This window comes from Gorilla gorilla, chromosome 2, assembly GCF_029281585.2.
Source record: "Gorilla gorilla gorilla isolate KB3781 chromosome 2, NHGRI_mGorGor1-v2.1_pri, whole genome shotgun sequence".
Classification (NCBI taxonomy): Eukaryota; Metazoa; Chordata; class Mammalia; order Primates; family Hominidae; genus Gorilla; species Gorilla gorilla.
In genome coordinates this window covers 194870372-194888453 of record NC_086017.1, presented here as the reverse complement: position 1 = coordinate 194888453, position 18082 = coordinate 194870372, and the positions used below count along the sequence as shown (strand labels likewise).

Genomic DNA, 18082 nt, shown 5'->3' with positions numbered 1-18082 from the left:
AGAACAAAAGAGGGCACCAAATGCTGGTAATTTGAAAAGATCAATACAACTGATAAACCTCTAGCTAGACTGATCAATAAAAAGAGGACACATAATTACCAAAAGCAAGAATGAAAACGGGCTGGGCGTGGTGGCTTGTGCCTGTAATCCCAGAACTTTCGGAGGCTGAGGCGGGCAGACCACGAGGTAAGGAGTTCGAGACCAGCCTGACCAACATGGAGAAACCCCGTCTCTACTAAAAACACAAAATTAGCTGGGCATGGTGGTGCATGCCTGTAATCCCAGCTACTCACTCACTGTCTGGATACTATAGCTGAAACTGGCCCATTCTGGATCTTCTACGTGAAGCCCCTCTGGAGAAATTTTACAACAAAGTGTCAAGAAAGCTTTGTTTCTTCTAAAGAAATATGCGTTTTTTTCTTTCTCACAAATAGTGTGACTTTAAAACTGACCATGCTTCTCATTTTGTCTTTGCTATCACATTTATACCTTGATTTTTTTAACTGTGCAAGATATCTTAAGTGTTTGCATATGAGAATAACACCTGGGGCCTTAATTTTCTCATTCTACTTATATTTTCCCAAACCTCAAGATTCATTTTTGTTTTTCTATATTTTTTATTGTTCATTTTTTCTTTTTTTTTTTTTGAGACAGAATCTTGCTCTGTCGCCCAGGATGGAGTGCAATGGCACGATCTTGGCTCACTGCAACCTCCGCCTCCCGGGTCCAAGCGATTCTCCTGCTTTAGCCTCCCGAGTAGCTGGGACTATAGGCATGCACCACTGCACCTGGCTAATTTTTGTATTTTTAGTAGAGACGGGGTTTCACTATGTTGGCCATGTAGGCCAGGCTGGTCTCCAACTCCTGACCTCAGGCAATCCACCCACCTTGGCTTCCCAAAGTGCTGGGATTACAGACGTGAGCGACCACTCCTGGCCTTATTGTTCATTTTCTTATGTAACCTTAATTTCTTTGTGAAAAGAGAGAAACTACATGTAAATATGTAAATAAATGCCATAATCACCCCATATTTGGGTGTGTGCATGGGCTTATTTACCTGTGTAAACAATGTGGTTTTCTGTCCAGAGATGACTTTTAGCGTTTGTTGTCCTTGTGCAGAAGATGTGCTGACTCCCAGTGTTCCTTGAACCACTGACCCAGTGGTGAGTTGTTTTCCAGAAGTCTGGGGTGATGGCTGGCCAACTAAAAATGTGCCCTAAGTTAGAAAAAAATATAAAGAACTAATAGGTAATTTGTCAAATTCAGATGGGCTGTTCTGATCCCTTAAATCACATGTAACGTCCCATGTTACAAGCTACAACGCTCTCCCCTTTAATTCTGCAATGTAGGCAAAATAATTCAAAAGAATAGTTGTGCTCTAAGTGTTACTTCCATTAGTTATCCCCACTTCTCAAACTTTGCACCGTAGTTACAGAGCAGCCTGTTGAAAACTCATGTTTTGCAATTTAGTCCTCAAAGCTGGATTTAATCATTCAGACTGATATCATCTTTCTCAATAAGAACATCTGGAACCAAAATTCTATTACTTTCCTTCAAAAAGAGCCAAGACTTCAGTGACAAGAGGAGAGGAGGAGGAAACCTGTTCCTAATCAAATCTAACTTAACTCTAAATATTACAACTTGATACCATCTCTTTGATCACTCCCTTCTATGAGCAACTTTTCAACTGTACATTAATACTGTTTATTACCTCATGGATTTCGGAGGCAATTAGCATAGTAGAAATCTTTAAGGCAGGAAGATCTGGGTTTAAACCCAAATTCTTTTCCTTTTTTTTTTTTTTTTTGAGACAGAGTCTCACTCTTTTCCCCCAGGCTGGAGTACCATGGAGTGATCTCGGCTCACTGCAACCTCTGCCTCCCGGGTTCAAGTGATTCTCCTGCCTCAGCCTTCCAAGTAGCTGGGATTACAGGCATGCACCACCACACCCGACTGATTTTTGTATTTTTAATAGAGACAGGGTTTCACCATGGACCAGGCTGGTCTTGAACTCCTGACCTCAGGTGATCTGCCCACCTCGGCCTCCCAAAATGCTGGGATTACAGGCGTGAGCCACCATGCCTGGCTTAAACCCAAATTCTACCATTGGCTTGGCAGGAAGATCCTGGATAAGTTACTAAAATCTTTCTCAATCTCTACTTCCTCTTCTGTCAAAGCAAGCACAAAAAGATAAAAACATAGTTTTTTTTTTGAGAAAGGGTCTCACTCTGTCACCCAGCCAGAGTGGAGTGCAGTGGTGCGACCTCAGCTCACTGCAGCCTCAACCTCCCAGGTTCAAGCAATCCTCCCACCTCAACCTTCGGAGTAGCTGGGACTGTAGACGTGCACCACCATGCCCAGCTAATTTTGGTATTTTTAGTAGAGACGGGGTTTTGCCATGTTGCCCAGGTTGGTCTCGAACTCCTGGGCTCAAGCGATCCACCTACCGTGCCCTCCCAAAGTGCTAGGATTACAGGCATGAGCTACCACACCCGGCCAAGATATAGATATCGAAAACATGGTTAAGGTGCTAGTATTGAACCCTGATCCCAGAGCTGTAAATGTAAATCAATTATAATTAAGCATAGTTATCCAATACCTAAATGATTTAAAATATCAGTTACAGAGAACCAGACCTGGGGAGTTTGCTTGAGGATGTAAGATGTGTAAGTCAGGTGCTGAGATATCCCTCCAGGGCCAGCAGTACTTTGAGCTCCTCCTCCTGCTGTTCCTCCTCCTCCTGTGCTGCCACCTCCACCGCTGCCACTGCCTCCTCCTCCTCCTCCTCCTCCTCCGGCACCACTCCCACCACTGGCAGCTGAGCCAGACTGGAGATCTAAAAATACAATGAATGACAGCAACATCATAAAAAGTATCAAGCAAAGCTTTAACATAAAAAACAAATGAGCCCAGAGAGATGTTTCCCTTTTAGTGCCATTCCTTCTTCTTTCCCATTTTCCTCCATCTTTTCTGTAATCTACCTACCCTGTGACAAGAGTGAGGAGAACTTCCTAGATTTTAGATCAAAATCTATTTCCTTTCAACTGCATGACAACTGACTGTATTTCGGCTCTGAGTACAATGAAGATACTTTGACATGGTCACGGGAGATCAAGAGAAGGCTTGCTACTGACATTTTCTAGCCAAGTATTTTTTTGAGACGGAGTCTCACTCTGTCGCCAGGCTGGAGTGCAATGGTAAGATCTTGGCTCACTGCAACCTCTGCCTCCCGGGTTCAAGCGATTCTCCTGCCTCAGCCTCCCAAGTAGCTGGGACTACAGGCGTGTGCCACCATGCCCAGCTAATTTTGTATTTTTAGGAGAGAGGGGGTTTCACCATGTTGGACAGGATGGTCTCGATCTCCTGACTTCATGATCCGCCCGCCTTGGCCCTCCAAAGTACTGGGATTGCAGGTGTGAGCCACTGCACCCAGCCTCTAGCCAAGTATTTTAATCAACACTTAAATGTGCTCAGCTAGGTGCTTCCCAACTTTTGGGCATCTGATTCAATGTTAGGGAATTGGTGGAATTTAGTGTAACTTTACAGTGCTCGATGTTGTCTCCCTGTCTCAGGAAAAATGAAGACTTTCCTTCATTTACAATGACTCCAAGACCCCATTCTTCTTTGCCTTTCAAATCCCACTTCAAAGCCTTGAAGTCTTTTTACTTCTCTTTTGGTGAGATAATGCATTTGAACTACCTGGACTATGAATATTCACTCAACAAATACTAACTTCCAATTTCGTTCTCCACCTTCATTCCAGTGATTATTGGAATAGCTTCCTTTCCAATGGTTTATTTTTGCACCAAGGATATCACAACAATCTAAGTAGCTCCCTGGGTGACTTCTGAAATATTTACATTGTCCTTTTCTTACACATTTAACTTTTGGACATACCACTGCTTAGGTATGAGGAAAAAATACGAAGTGAGAGTGGAACTGACCCATCATGGTCAATGAACACAAGGACGATGAGCTGATACACTGCATTTTGGCAAGGGCGGTTAACTTCCAATGACCCTGAATGCTGTACCCTTCTACTTCTGATTCAGAGGGAAATAATTTCCTTTTATCCTATCCTTTTCAACACTGCCCAAACGGTTTTTCTCTATATGTCAAAGCAAAAGTTTCTTTAACTGCAGATAAACTGCCTCATTTCCATGGGGCTTTAAGACTTACACTCCTAGGTAGAGTCTGTATTTCTCTTTCCATCTCCAAACCTAGCAGAAGTCAGGAATACATCCAAACCAGCTGTCCCCAAGCTTTGTGGCACCAGGGACCAGTTTCATGGAAGACAACTTTTCCATGAATTGGGATAGGAGGCGGGGGGTGGTTTGGGGAAGAAATTGTTCCACCTCAGATCATCAGGCATTAGATTCTCATAAGGAGCACACAACCTAGATCCCTCGCATGCACAGTTCTCAACAGGGTTCGCGCTCCTGTGAGAATCTAATGCCACTGCTGATCTGACGGGAGGCGGAGCTCAGGCAGTAATGCTTCTTCGTCCACGCTCAACTTCTGCTGTGCGGCCCAGGGGTTAGGGACCCCTGATCTAAATGAAGTCAAACAGACACACTCGATTCCAATCCTATGCCAACCTATCCCCAAAAACAGACTTCCAGCTTCTGTAAGTAGATGGATCTTCCCTCAGGTATCACCAGATAATTTTCAGACACCACTTCATTCATGGTTCATGTAGACAGCTTTCTCCCAACAGCCTCACTAGCCATCTCTCTCCAGAGTGATTCATCTCTGACTGCAAACGCTGAGGAGCAAACCCACTTCTAGTTAAATTATCACGTGTTAAATCCATCTGGGCAAATGCTACCATTACACCACCCAACAGAGTTACAGAAATGCTTCCTGAAACAGGTAAGAACTGCCCTCAGATGGACAATATGAACACACACAGAGAACCAAGAACCAAATGATTCAACCCAATGGTTTCACTAACTAGCATTGTTCGTAGCTCGCAGGATGGCTCCTTGAGGGATCAGCAGCAGTTTTCCTTTTCCTGAAGGGTTCTTGCTGTTCGTAGTTAGGTAGAGTTTAGTGCCAGGAGGCAAATTTGCCAAGTTGGCCAAATTAGTGGCTGGTAGCTGCAACGTTGCCATTACTAAAATGGTAAAGGAGAAAAAATTGTAAGATAAATTGAAACTAAGGGCAACACTCTAAAATTAAAATACAAGGCAATAAATTCTTATTTTAGAACACTAACAAGCAATAAATTCAAAGTTTGTTTCCCAGATGCACAATGCTTTAAAGACTGATATTCTTAAATATCTTGCTAATTAAAAAATAATTTATAGACCAGAAGAGCCTGCCAGAGGCTCTTTATATCTGTATATAATAGGATGATCATATGTCCTGGTTCTGCCTAGAACAGTTCTAGGTTACACCTGTCCCACTATAATTATTAATAATGACTCTTTTTACTCTCCAAAGTACTGTGGTTTGGACGATTAATGAAATAATCACCCTATCTATGGAGGATTACATATTTTCCCCCATTTGTTTAAAGTCAAAGTTAGGGCAAATGTGTGCTCCTAACTGGCAAGTACCATTGGCCCTCTGTATCTGTGGATTTCACGTCCATGGATGTAACCTACCTCAGATAAAAAATATCCATATATTTGGGAGACAAAAGGATGAGTACCTCTGTACTGAACATGTACAGACTTTTTTCTTGTCATTATTCCTTAAACAACACAGTGTAACAACTATTTACATAGCATATACATTGTTATTACATTGTTATTTACATTGTTATTAGGTATTAAGATAACCTAGAGATGATATAAAGTACATCAGAGAATGTACATAGGTCATACGTAAACAGTACAGCATTTTACACAGGGGACTGTGGATTAGCATCTGTGGATTTTGCTATCTGCAGCAGCGGGTCCTGGAACCAATCCCCCACAGTACTGAGAAATGATTTGTTCGTGTGTGTGTGTGTGTGTATGTGTGTGTGTGTGTGTGTGTGTAAATTTAAAGCTAAATACTCACAGACCTTTATGTGAAATGTCCCATAAAAAAGAACAAACATTTCAATACACTTCTTACAGCATCAACCTAACTAGGCTTTCCTAGACAAGATCAAATAGCAAATAAAATCACTAGCAAAGGAAATTTTGGACAGAGCTTCTGCTGAAAGGGCTCCCAGTGATGATCCATTTTACCTGAACCCTGGGATCCACTCTTCTGAGGACCAGCGGCAGTAACCTGGGCCTTGGTTAAGGTCTGCACTGGCTGAGCAACAATGGTTCCTCCACCTCCACTCACAATTGCTTTGGCAACTCCTTGGGTCACAACTTGCTTTGGCCCAACTGCTTTGGAGACAGACGAGCTGGCCTTGGCTACCAGGATCTGGCCACCACTGATCGCCACAGCCTGCTTCACTGTCGAAGGTAAAGCAGACCCAACCGGTACCCCGACAACCTGTTCAAAACAGAGCAGAGTCCAACGGTGCTTCGAGAGCTCTTAGAACAGCAGTCACCATTTTGGCAGAGAGCAAAACAAAGGACTGCACATAATACATGCAGCCTAATTCAGTCATCTAGGAAAGCTACCTACACAGGTGTGAACGGCAACCGTATTTCTTACACTTGGGTATTACAATAATAGAAGCTTAACAATTGTTGTCTTGCCTCAGCTACTTTTTATAATTTACTTTAATAGAAAATTTGGGAAATTCAGAAGTATAAAGAAAAAAGTTTGGCCGGGCGTGGTGGCTCACGCCTGTAATCCCAGCACTTTGGGAGGCCAAGGCAGGAGGATCATTTGTGGTCAGGAGTTCGAGACCAGCCTGGCCAACATGGTGAAATCCAGTCTCTACTAAAAATACAAAAATTAGCTGGGCATGGTGGCACACACCTGTAGTCCCAGCTACTCTGGGGGCTGAGGTGGAAGAATCCCCTGAACCTAGGATGTGAAGGTTGCAGTGAGCCAAGATCATGCCACTGCACTCCAGCCTGGGTGACAGAGTGAGACTCTGTCTAAAAAAAAAAAAAAAAAAAAAAAAAAAAATTAGCCAGTACAGTGGCACACATCTGTAGTCCCAGCTATTCAGGAGGCTGAGGCAGGGGAGGATCCCTTGAGCCTAGGAGTTCAAGGCTGCACTGAGCCATGATCACACCACTGCCCTCCAGCCTGGGTGACAGAGCAAGACCCTAAGCAAAGAAAAAAAAAAAAAGCAAGAATAATATTTAACTGTATTAAAAAAAAAAAAAAGACCCCAGTACCCAAATAATGAAAATTAGAAATATCTAGTTCCAAAAGTAAAATGAATTCTTTTAAGAAAATACTCAGGAGCGTTTTTAAAACAAAGTCAACAGTAGGATGTTAAATTAAAGGAAACACTGAATGAATGGCAAACTGGAGCAGTGTTTCCCACTCCCAGCACCTTATTTCATAAAAAGAACTACTCACCAGAAACTAGATGAACAGACTTCCACAAGGTTGGAAGAAATGCAAATGATCTACCTTCTTAAGGCAAAAAAGACAAAATAGGAAGTGCTGTTCACCCATCAGATTGGGGGAAAAAAAGTTTAAAACCAAGAAGTTACTAGAGGCTGTGGGGAAAATAGGAATTTGTGCTCACTGTTGGTAGGAAGATAAATTTGGACAGCCATTCCAGAGAGGCACTGGCCTATCTGCTAAAACTGAAAATTCACATACCCCCGTATAGTAGGAATTGTTTTTAGGAATATATCCTAGAGAAACAGACATGCGTTCAAGGGAACATATACAACAATGCCCAACATAGCATTATTTTTACCAAAAACTGTTAGCAACCTTAATGTCTGCAGCATGCAACAACATTCTTAACGTCTACAGATAGAGGAATGGACAAACTGTGGCATAAAACAGACAACGAAAGGTCATACTAAAAATAAATGAACTAGAATTATATATATTAGTGATATATTAGTGTAAACAGACTGGAAAAATAAGAAAGCGAAAAGGGAGTTGCAGAAAAATGTAAGTAGGAATATCTTTTACGTAAACCTTCAAAACACAAACAACATCACGTTTCCTATGACTATGTATTCATGTAATAAGTGCATGGAGTGGAAGGCTACACATCAAAGCCATGACAGTGCTTGCTGCCTCTGGGAAGAACAAAGTGGACTTCAACTTTACCAGAAATGTTTTATTTGGAGAAAAAGGATCTGAAGTAAACATGAATAAGTAAATTTGGGGTGGAGGATATGGGGGTATTGATTACTTAATTCTCTACATATGTTACTGGAATTTTAGAGTATTTCTAAATTTTAAAATAAGATTATTTAGAAGCTAGAATGAAATGATAACGCATATGCAACTGATAAGTAGGAAATTTTTGTTTTTTTGTTTTTTGTTTTTTTTTGAGACGGAGTCTCGCTGTCGCCCAGGAAGTGGCGCAATCTCGGCTCACTGCAACCTCCGCCTCACGGGTTCACGCCATTCTCCTGCCTCAGTCTCCCGAGTAGCTGGGACTACAGGCGCCCACCACCACGCCCAGCTAATTTTTTGTATTTTTAGTAGAAACAGGGTTTCACCGTGTTAGCCAGGATGGTCTTGATCTCCTGACCTCGTGATCCGCCCGCCTCGGCCTCCCAAAGTGCTGGGATTACAGGTGTGAGCCACCGCACCCGGCCAGAAGTTTTAAATTAAAATATTACTATACCATACACGGTTTTTGTTCAAAGACTGTTGAGTACAGTAAAACACATTTACCACGTAGTTGGATAATATAGCTGATACAAAGACAACAGTCCCTTGGCTGGGCATGGTGGCTCGCGCCTGTAATCCCAGCACTGTAGGAGGCCGAGGCGGGCGGATCACCAGGTCAAGAGATTGAGACTGTCCTGGCCAACATGGTGAAACCTCATCTCTACTAAAATTACAAGGAATTAGCTGGGCGTGGTGGTGGGCGCCCCACCTACTCGGGAGGCTGAGGCAGGAGAATCGCTTGAACCTGGGAGTCAGAGGTTGCAGTGAGCTGAGATCGTGCCACTGCACTCCAGCCTGGCGACAGAGCAAGACTCTGTCTAAAAAAATAAATAAATAAAATGAAAACAGTCCCTTAATCAAATATTATAAACTATAGCGTCACAAAGAGGAAACAGTGTAGGTTTCAGTAAGCAGACAGATCTGGTTTCCCAGGTTAGTTATTTTTAGTTAGTAGCTAGGTAAGTTATTTAACCTCTCTGAGTTTTACCATCAACCCCCTCATCTATAAAATATGGGTAACATTTACCCTCCAAATCATGAAGCAAAATGAGAAAAAGTTTATAGGATGCCTAGCTAACATGACAGCTGTTGCTGCTCATCACAACACTTCAACTGAAGAATAATAATCCACAAGGGGATGTGGAGACCAGCAAAGGACAGCCAAAGGACAGACATTTGTGGCTGTCTTCCGCATTCGGCCAAGGCAGAGACCTTGATCTTAACCTCTGGATTCAGCAGGTGAAACAGAAATTAATCTTGAGTGAATTATACAACATGCGGATCCGCCTGCTGCTTTAAAATATTCCAGGGAGATAAATTAAGATGAGTAAAATGCTGGTAATTATTAAAACTGGGTAATAGGCACATGGGATTCATCACACTCTTCTCCCTACTCTTCTGTATGTTTAAGGAGAGAAGAAAAGAAACAAAAGAATAAAAGAACCAATTTTAAAAAGCAAGTTAACCTAGAATGAAGACAAGAAATCACCCCCGGCTCTCCTGGTTTGGTTGAAATACTCCTTATTACCCACATCTACATCTCTGTTTTGTTGTTGTTTTTTGAGACGGAGTTTTGCTCTTGTTGCCCAGGCTGGAGTGCAGTGGCACGATCTCAGCTCACCGCAACCTCCGCCTCCCGGGTTCAAGCAATTCTCCTGCCTTTGCCTCCTGAGTAGCTGGGATTACGGGCACACGCCACCACACCTGGCTAATTTTGTATTTTTAGTAGAGACGGGGTTTCTCCATGCTGGTCGGGCTGATCTTGAACTCCCAACCTCAGGCGATCTACCTGTCTCGGCCTCCCAAAGTGCTGGGATTACAGGCACCCGGCCTTCATCTGTGTTCTAACTGCATGAACTTCATTCTGCAGGGGACCTGTAGAGTTTCTGTAGCCACAGAGCAGGGCAGGGTCATCCTCCCAGTGATGTGGAAATACGGAAACCCTTCTTACTGATCAAGAACTTTTCTGTATATTTATGAAAGAAAAAAAAAAACCCTTCTTAATGTAGCAAAACTTTTTGAGGGTGTGGCAGAAACTGCTAGTTGAACCCCAATATCTATTATTTCCTTCTCCTCTCATAGTAACAGAGCCCCCAGTTTTCAGCTGGGGCAATGGCCACATGGAATCACAACTCTATTTCCCAGCCCTCCCGGACCTAGGCGTGGCCATTTGCTTTCTGGCTAACGGGATGTGTGCAGAAGTGAGCACGACTTTCGGGCTCTGTCTGCCCTCAGCTCTCCCTCCCCCTGCTCCCTTCCTCTTGGCAAGAAGCGTGAACGTGGAGGTATGAGATGAAGTGTTTTCTTAGTCCACAAGCTGAAAGCCAAATTTTGAGAATGGCAGAGCAAAAAAAGGAAAGCCAGGAATCTAGATTCTCGATGACTGTATGAGAAATAAACTTACTTAAAGTTCTGGTGTTCAGATTTCTCTGTTGCAGTAGTTGAACTTTTCTCTTAACTAAGATAGCAGTCTTCAAACCTCCCAAACGTATCAAACTTAATAACCTATTTCACAAGTTAAATTACACAGAATCTACTTTTATGTTCCTAAACAAAGAAAGCAAAGAACTTAGGGAAAACAATACACACATTTTTAGACCTACTTCAATTTCTTCCCCCACATTACATGCACCTGACTTGCTTTTCCTTTCTTGTGCCAAGTGCTTCAGAATTTTCAGGATATGACACGTAATTTCTCCAAGAACCCAGTAAAACCTGGTATCCTGCCGGGCGTGGTGGCTCATGCCTGTAATCCCAGCACTTTGGGAGGCCAAGGCGGGCGGATCATTAGAGGTCAGGAGTTCGAGACCAGCGTGACGAACATGGTAAAACCCCGTCTCTATCAAAAAATAAAAAAAATGGCCGGGCACAATGGCTCACACCTGTAATCCTAGCACTTCAGGAGGCCGAGGCGGGCGGATCACAAGGTCAGAAGTTTGAGACCAGTGTGGCCAACACAGTGAAAACCTGTCTCTACTAAAAATACAAAAAAATTAGCTAGGCATGGTGGTGGGTGCCCGTAATCCCAGCTACTTGGGAGGCTGAGTCAAGAGAATCACTTGAACCCAAGAGGCAGAGGTTGCAGTGAGCCGAGATGGCGCCACTGCTCTCCAGCCTGGGCGACAGTGCGAGACTCCAGCTCAAAAAAAAAAAATTAGCTGGGTGTGGTGGTGTGGGCCTGCGATCCCAGCTAAGGCTGAAGTAGGAGTATAGCTTGAGCCCAGGAGACAGAGGTTGCAGTGAGTCAAGACTGCACCACTGCACTCCAGCCTGGGCAACGGAGCTAGACGCTGTCTCAAAACAGAAACAAAAACCTGGTATCCCAAGTCAGCCACTGGAGGGCAGTCTTTACTAGCAGAGCTTACCCACCTTGTGCACACCACCTGGGAGATGACTGTCACTACCTCCCTACCTTCCTTCTGGAAAACAGGAGAATGAGGAAATCTGCATTCTGTTGGGAAAAACTCTGCAGCTGATTATGGACACCACTAAGAAGGTGTAAGTCCTCTTAAATAAGACTGTATTACCCAAAATTAGTTTGTTATTTTTTAAAAACAACATACTTTGGCCAGGCACAGTGGCTCATGCTTATAACCCCAACACTTTGGGAGGCTGAGGCAGGCAGATTGCTTGAGCCCAGGAGTTCAAGACCAGCCTGGGCAACATAGTGAAAACCAGTCTCCACAAAATACAGAAAACAAAACAAAACAAAAAACCTAATTGGGTGTGGTGGTATCACCTGTAGTCCTGGGAGACTGAGGTGGGATTGCTGGAGCCCAGGGAGGCTGAGACTACAGTGAGTTATGATCATAAAACAAAACAAAACAAAAAAAACCCACAACAGCAACAACCACCAAAAAACCACAACGTATTTCGGCCTAGAGCCTGAACTCACCTACTGACTTTCCTCATTCTCTTCCCATTCAATAATTCTCTCTCTGTTGCTAATTTCCTGCTAGCTTGAGAAAGCAGACGCCCATTGTTTTGTATTTGTTATACACTTAACTCCGATTCATGCTTTGATTAAATGTTTCTATTTCTGCCCTCCCTGTTTCCTACACATAATACCTGTGGCAAGTCAGAATTTACTTCAGCAAACTGAAGGGGAAGAGTCTGTATCTGAGATTTTCCCTCCAGATATTAAAAAATATGGCTGTTTACAAGTTAAGTGCTCACTGATAACCATTACAATGGTACTTAGGCATGGATACGCCTGATACTCACATTAGTTACTATTTACTGAGCACCTGCTCTGTGCTAGGTAGGTCCTTCATATACAATCTCTAATTCTTCTACAACCCTGAAAGACCAGGGCTCAGAACCTGCACAGGTTACACCAGTAATGAGTGGCTGAGATCTGAGATTTGCAACAAGCTCTAACTGCAAAGCTCATGCTCCTTCTACTTTAACACACTGCTTCCTTCCCATATGGAACTACTTATTCCTCAGTTGTCCCTTTTCATGTCAAAGGCAGCACCTCTTCCCACTTTGAGGAAAAAGATCAGCTGTGTTTCTGTTGTCCCAAAGTTGTATGGAGGGTAAAACAGTGCCATTTTTTGCCACCCTCCTGTTTCCTGGCATATCTTTTTTTTTTTTTTTTAGACAGAGTCTTGCTCTATCTCCCAGGCTGGAGTACAGTGGCATCATCTCAGTTCACTGCAACCTTGACCTCCCAGGTTCAAACAATTCTCCTGCCTCAGCCTCCCAAGTAGCTGGGATTACAGGTGCACACCACCATGTCTGGCTAATTTTTGTATTTTTAGTAGAGACAGGGTTTCACCATGTTGGCCAGGCTGGTCTCGAACTCCTGACCTCAGGTGATCTGCCCACCTCGGCCTCCCGAAGTGCTGGAATTACAGGCATGAACCACACACCCAGCCTGTTCTCTGGCATAGTTTCTAGGAATGCACTTCAGCAATAACCAGGAACAGTCTGTACTCGCAGATAGCTCCTTATCTCAACTGCTAATCATGGATTCCATTTCCTGGGTAAACAGTGGTATCATCTCACGCACTACTGCTTCTCTGCAGTTCCTTCACACTTTGCTGTGGTTTTTCTTTTCAGATGCCCTTAAACCATATTTAGAGCATTGTGGCACAGACCTACCTACCTCCTCCAACCTTACATTTACCATTAAGTAGGTGGCCATGTGACAAGTCAGTACAGTTGTTCAGCATCACTGGAGGAGTGGATTGGCAATATGCAAAGCGGCAAAAAATGGAAACGAACTTATCCAAGAGCTTCTAACATAAACAGCAATGCTAAGTTGATTCAAAGCAAAAATCGGTAAAACCACATATCCCTATGTGAAGCAAAACAGATTTTGAGGTACATATAGGACAAGCCTGAGTAGGAAGTTCAGACGACAATAACTGATTTACTAATGGATTTTGGCAGAATTCTTACCCCTGAAGCCAGAACCACAGTGGGAGCACTAGGAAGCAGTTGGGGATGCCTGTCTTAGTCATTCTGGCTATGAATGCCTCAAAGTCAAATGAGATGCTGTAGCACCATGATTCCTAAATCTGCTGCCTAAGTAGATGAATCAGCAGAGACACTTATTAAAAACCCAGATTCCCAGGGATCTCAAGAAGAATCCGATGCACTAAGTTTGAGATGGTGGCCTAGGTAGCTATCAGCAGATGATTCTTATAACCAGGTAAGTCTGAGAAAGTAGTTAATAAACTTAACAGATTTTAGAACCACCGATAACACCACGAATTTTCTTTTTTTTTTTTTTTTTTTTGAGAAGGAGTTTTGCTCTTGTTGCCCAGGCTGGAGTGCAATGGCAAGATCTCGTCTCACTGCAACCTCTGCCTGCCGGGGTCAAGCGTTTCTCCTGCCTCAGCCTCCCGAGTAGCTGGGATTACAGGCGCCCGCCACCATGCCCAAATAATTTTTTGTATTTTTAGTATAGACGGGGTTTCGCTATGTTGGCCCGGTCTCGAACTCCTGACCTCAGGCGATCCACCCGCCTTGACCTCCCAAAGTGCTGGAATTATAGGCGTGAGCCACTGCGACCAGCCCTATGAATTTTTAACTTGATCCTAATCTCTATCTGATATCTAAAATCTTTTTCGATTTTGGGCTATTCTTAAAACAATTCATTCTCCTTAGATAGGTAGGCTGGGTTTCAAGCTGAAAAACATCTATATGATATCTTTTTTTTTTTTTTTTTTCTGAGACAGAGTTTCACTCGTTGCCCAGGCTGGAGTGCAGTGGTGCGATCTCAGCTCACTGCAACTTCCACCTCCTGTGTTCAAGCCATTCTCCTGCCTCAGCCTCCTGAGTAGCTGAGATTACAGGAGCCCGATGCCATGTCCAGCTAATTCTTGTATTTTTGGTAGAGACAGTTTCACCAAGTTGACCAGGCTGGTCTTCAACATCTGACCTCAGGTGATAACGCACGCCTCAGCCTCTCAAAGTGCTGGGATTACGGGCGTGAGCCACCGTGCCCGGCCATTGTTTTTTGTTTTTTTTGTTTTTGAGACAGTCTCCCTCTGTCACCCAGGCTGAAATGCAGTGGCACAGTCTTGGCTCACTGCAACCTCCGCCTCCTGGGTTCAAGTGATTCTCCTGCCTCAGCCTCCCAAGTAGCTGGGATTACAGGTGCATGCCACCCACCACACTCAGTTTTTGTATTTTTAGTAGAGATGGGGTTTCACCACGTCGGACAGGCTGGTCTCAAACTCCTGACCTCAAGTGATCTGTCCGCCTTGGACTCCCAAAGTGTTAGGTGGCTCACAGGTGTGAGCCACCACGCCCAGCCCATATAATATACTTAACAGCTTTAGAGTATACCTGCCAAAAGTTGAGGTAATTTAACCCCGATGTTCTGAAAGCATACCGAGGTTAGAGACAACCACTTTTCATTAGTTCTGAAATGGGGAGCTTGGAGTTAGCAGGCCTGACTTTAAAACTTTGTCATTTATTAGCTGTAATGCTCCCAAGGAAACTGTTTAACCTCTGAGCCACAGTTTCCTCATTTGTAAAACAGGGATGAAAATCCCCACCCTCCAGGGTTGTGTGTGGATTATAGAAAATGTATAAATACAAGCATGGCATACACAAAAGCACTCAATATTGATACCATAGTCATCTACCACATTAACGATGTTTTAGTCAATGACAGACTGCATATTTAACAGTGGTCCCATAAGTTTATAACACTGTATTTTTACAGTATCTTTTCTATATTTAGATATGTTGAGATCCACAAATACTTATTGTTCTATTACAACTTCCTATAATATTCAATAGTAACATGCGGAACAGGTTTACAGCCTATGAGCAATAGGCCACACCATACAGCCTAAGTGTGTAGTTAGCTATTCTATCTGGATTTAAGTACACTGTGATGTTCACACAACAAAATCACCTAATGACACGTCTCAGAATGTACCATCATCAGGTGATGCATGGCTACATTTCCAATTGATTCAGGAAAACATGGCTCTATGTGCTATTTTTTTTTTAATTTTTTAATTTTTATTTTTTTGAGACAGAGTCTCGCTCTGTCACCCAGGCTGGAGTGCAGTGCCGCGATCTCAGCTCACCGCAACCTCTGCCTCCCAGGTTCAAGCGATTCTCCTGCCTCAGTCTCCCGAGTAGCTGGGATTACAGGCATGTGCCACCACACCCCGCTAATATTGTATTTTTAGTAGAGACGGGGTTTCTCCATGTTGATCAGGCTGGTCTTGAACTCCCGACTTCAGGTAATCCGCCCGCCTCAGCCTCCTAAAGTGCTGGGATCACAGGCGTGAGCCACCATGCCCGGCCTCTATGTGCTATTTTAAAATTCTCTCAATACATTAATTCTCCCGTACCTCCAAATTATTAAAAAAAAAAAATGAACTCTACAGAAAGCTAAGAATCATTAAATAGGTAACAGCCCAAACATCAGAGATAAACTACAGCATTCTCCTACCAGAAATAAACAAGTCAACAGCGGATCCCTTTTAGAGATGAATCAAGTAGAAAGCTGTGCCCATGAGTCAGCTCTGCCTCCACTGCCAGAGACAGCAGTGTTCCCCTGCCTCTTGGACCATTCCGGGATCCTTTGTAATACATAACGCGGCTCTTGCCAATGATTACTACAGGAGTAGAAGAGTTTCACACCAACAGACTTGTTTTTCCAACTGGGCTTTCACCCACAGGTTCTTAGGGGATCAGCAACCCTGTCACCCTGAATCTTTTCAGCACTTGTCAATTATTTAGGCAAACAACATCATTTACATGTGAACTTTCCCATCTCTACCCAACACAAACCTTGGAGGGCTGAACCTTTGCTGACTGGGCAATCCCTTCTCCAGCAGTTATGACCTGTTTCTGAGGGGACACAGCTATCATGTGACCCCCTTTCACAGTCACATACTGCGGGAGTGGTGACTGGCTGGCAGCTCCTGTTGCGGGCACGTGAGGGGCTTCACCAGGTTCCTGTTTGATGATCACCTTGCAACAAACATAATGACACTGAATAAACATCCATAAACATCCCATTTTATAAAGCTGCTAATATCTGACTCTTTTCCGTTTGCAGGGATTAATGAATTGATGAAACTTGATACGTAAAGAATGACTCCACCAGAAGGGTAAATATACATACTGCTTAAATACAGTCCATACCAGCTATTAAAGGGACCAGAAGTAGGATCTGAACTTGATCCTGTGCTCCTGTAATAACACAGTCGCTTGTTTTAGAGACTGTGGCAAATGACAGCAGAGAGAAACAAACACACTGTGCTTCATGAATCCCCATCTTGCTGGACTCCAAGGGCTGCCCGGAGGACATCATTAAATACATGGAAGCATGTCTCAGAATGAGGAGTTGAGACCCACTAAAAAGTAACATGTTGTAGGGGTAGTGGCAATGAACTCCAACATGCCACAAAAAGTATTATGACTTGTGGGACAATGCCCTAATACATACTCACTTTTGTGAAAGCTCCAAGTCCTCCTGTTATAGGTTTGGGGCTTTGAACCTTAGGGTGACTCCCAATTGGGCAAAGAGGTGGCATAGATGCAAACAAAGAATCCTCCTGCTGTGTGTGTAAAAATACATATTTTACAATCAGGAGAAATGGGTGATTTCAGATATCTAGTCACTTATATTTAATACAAACCTGTGACATTCTCTAGCAATATAAATAAATAAAAAGACTGGCTGGGTGCGGCGGCTCACGCCTGTACTCCCAGCACTTTGGGAGGCAGAGGTGGGTGGATCGCCTGAGGTCGGGAGTTCAAGACCAGACTGACCAACACGGAGAAACCCTGTCTCTACTAAATATACAAAATTAGCTGGGTGTGGTGGCGGGTGCCCGTAATCCCAGCTACTTGGGAGGCTGAGGCAGTAGAATCACTTGAACCAGGGAGGCAGAGGTTGTGGTGAGCCGAGATCACGCCACTACACTCCAGCCTGGGTGACAAGAGCAAAACTCCATAAAAAAAAAAAGTAAGAAAAAAACCTAAAATTCCTTGGGGTCTTCCAAGCCTCTACACCTGCATTTTTAAATATTGTTTTAGAAAACAAATGCAAAGAAAAGCTGTAACTTGGCAAGAATCTACTCATCTGTGTCCTGCTGTACGCTGGAAAGACTTCTAACTTACTACCCCTAACATTTGGTTGACTTTATTGGTCTTCCCCGATAGTTGGTAAACCACTAAAGGACAGGGACTGTATTTAATTTTATATCCCTGGAGCCTAGGCACTAAATAAATAAATGAAAGAAACAGGCAGCTGCAATGTTTCAGTATATACTCTCTTTTAATAGTACTCACAACTGATCTGCAAAATTTACTCAATGAACACCCAGAATACAAAGGAAAAATTTTCAATAAAAACTTTAAAAACAAGCAAACAAACAAA

General features: G+C 43.4%; 1 protein-coding gene across 14 annotated transcripts in view; it reads right to left on the bottom strand.

The window, feature by feature from the left end:
- Positions 1-18082, bottom strand: part of YEATS2 (YEATS domain containing 2) — a 132102-nt gene that overhangs the window by 51972 nt on the left and 62048 nt on the right. For all 14 annotated transcript variants that reach the window (XR_010133018.1, XM_031009021.3, XM_031009025.3 and 11 more), the window contains exons 14-19: positions 17151-17258; positions 16486-16668; positions 6183-6441; positions 4955-5116; positions 2637-2836; positions 1058-1216 (exon numbers count right to left, since the gene is read on the bottom strand). Coding sequence is in view for 13 of the 14 variants with exons in the window: in XM_031009021.3 (XP_030864881.3) it covers positions 1058-1216; positions 2637-2836; positions 4955-5116; positions 6183-6441; positions 16486-16668; positions 17151-17258 (1071 nt within the window). In the remaining variant the exon portion in view is untranslated. The remainder of the gene's footprint in view (positions 1-1057; positions 1217-2636; positions 2837-4954; positions 5117-6182; positions 6442-16485; positions 16669-17150; positions 17259-18082) is intronic.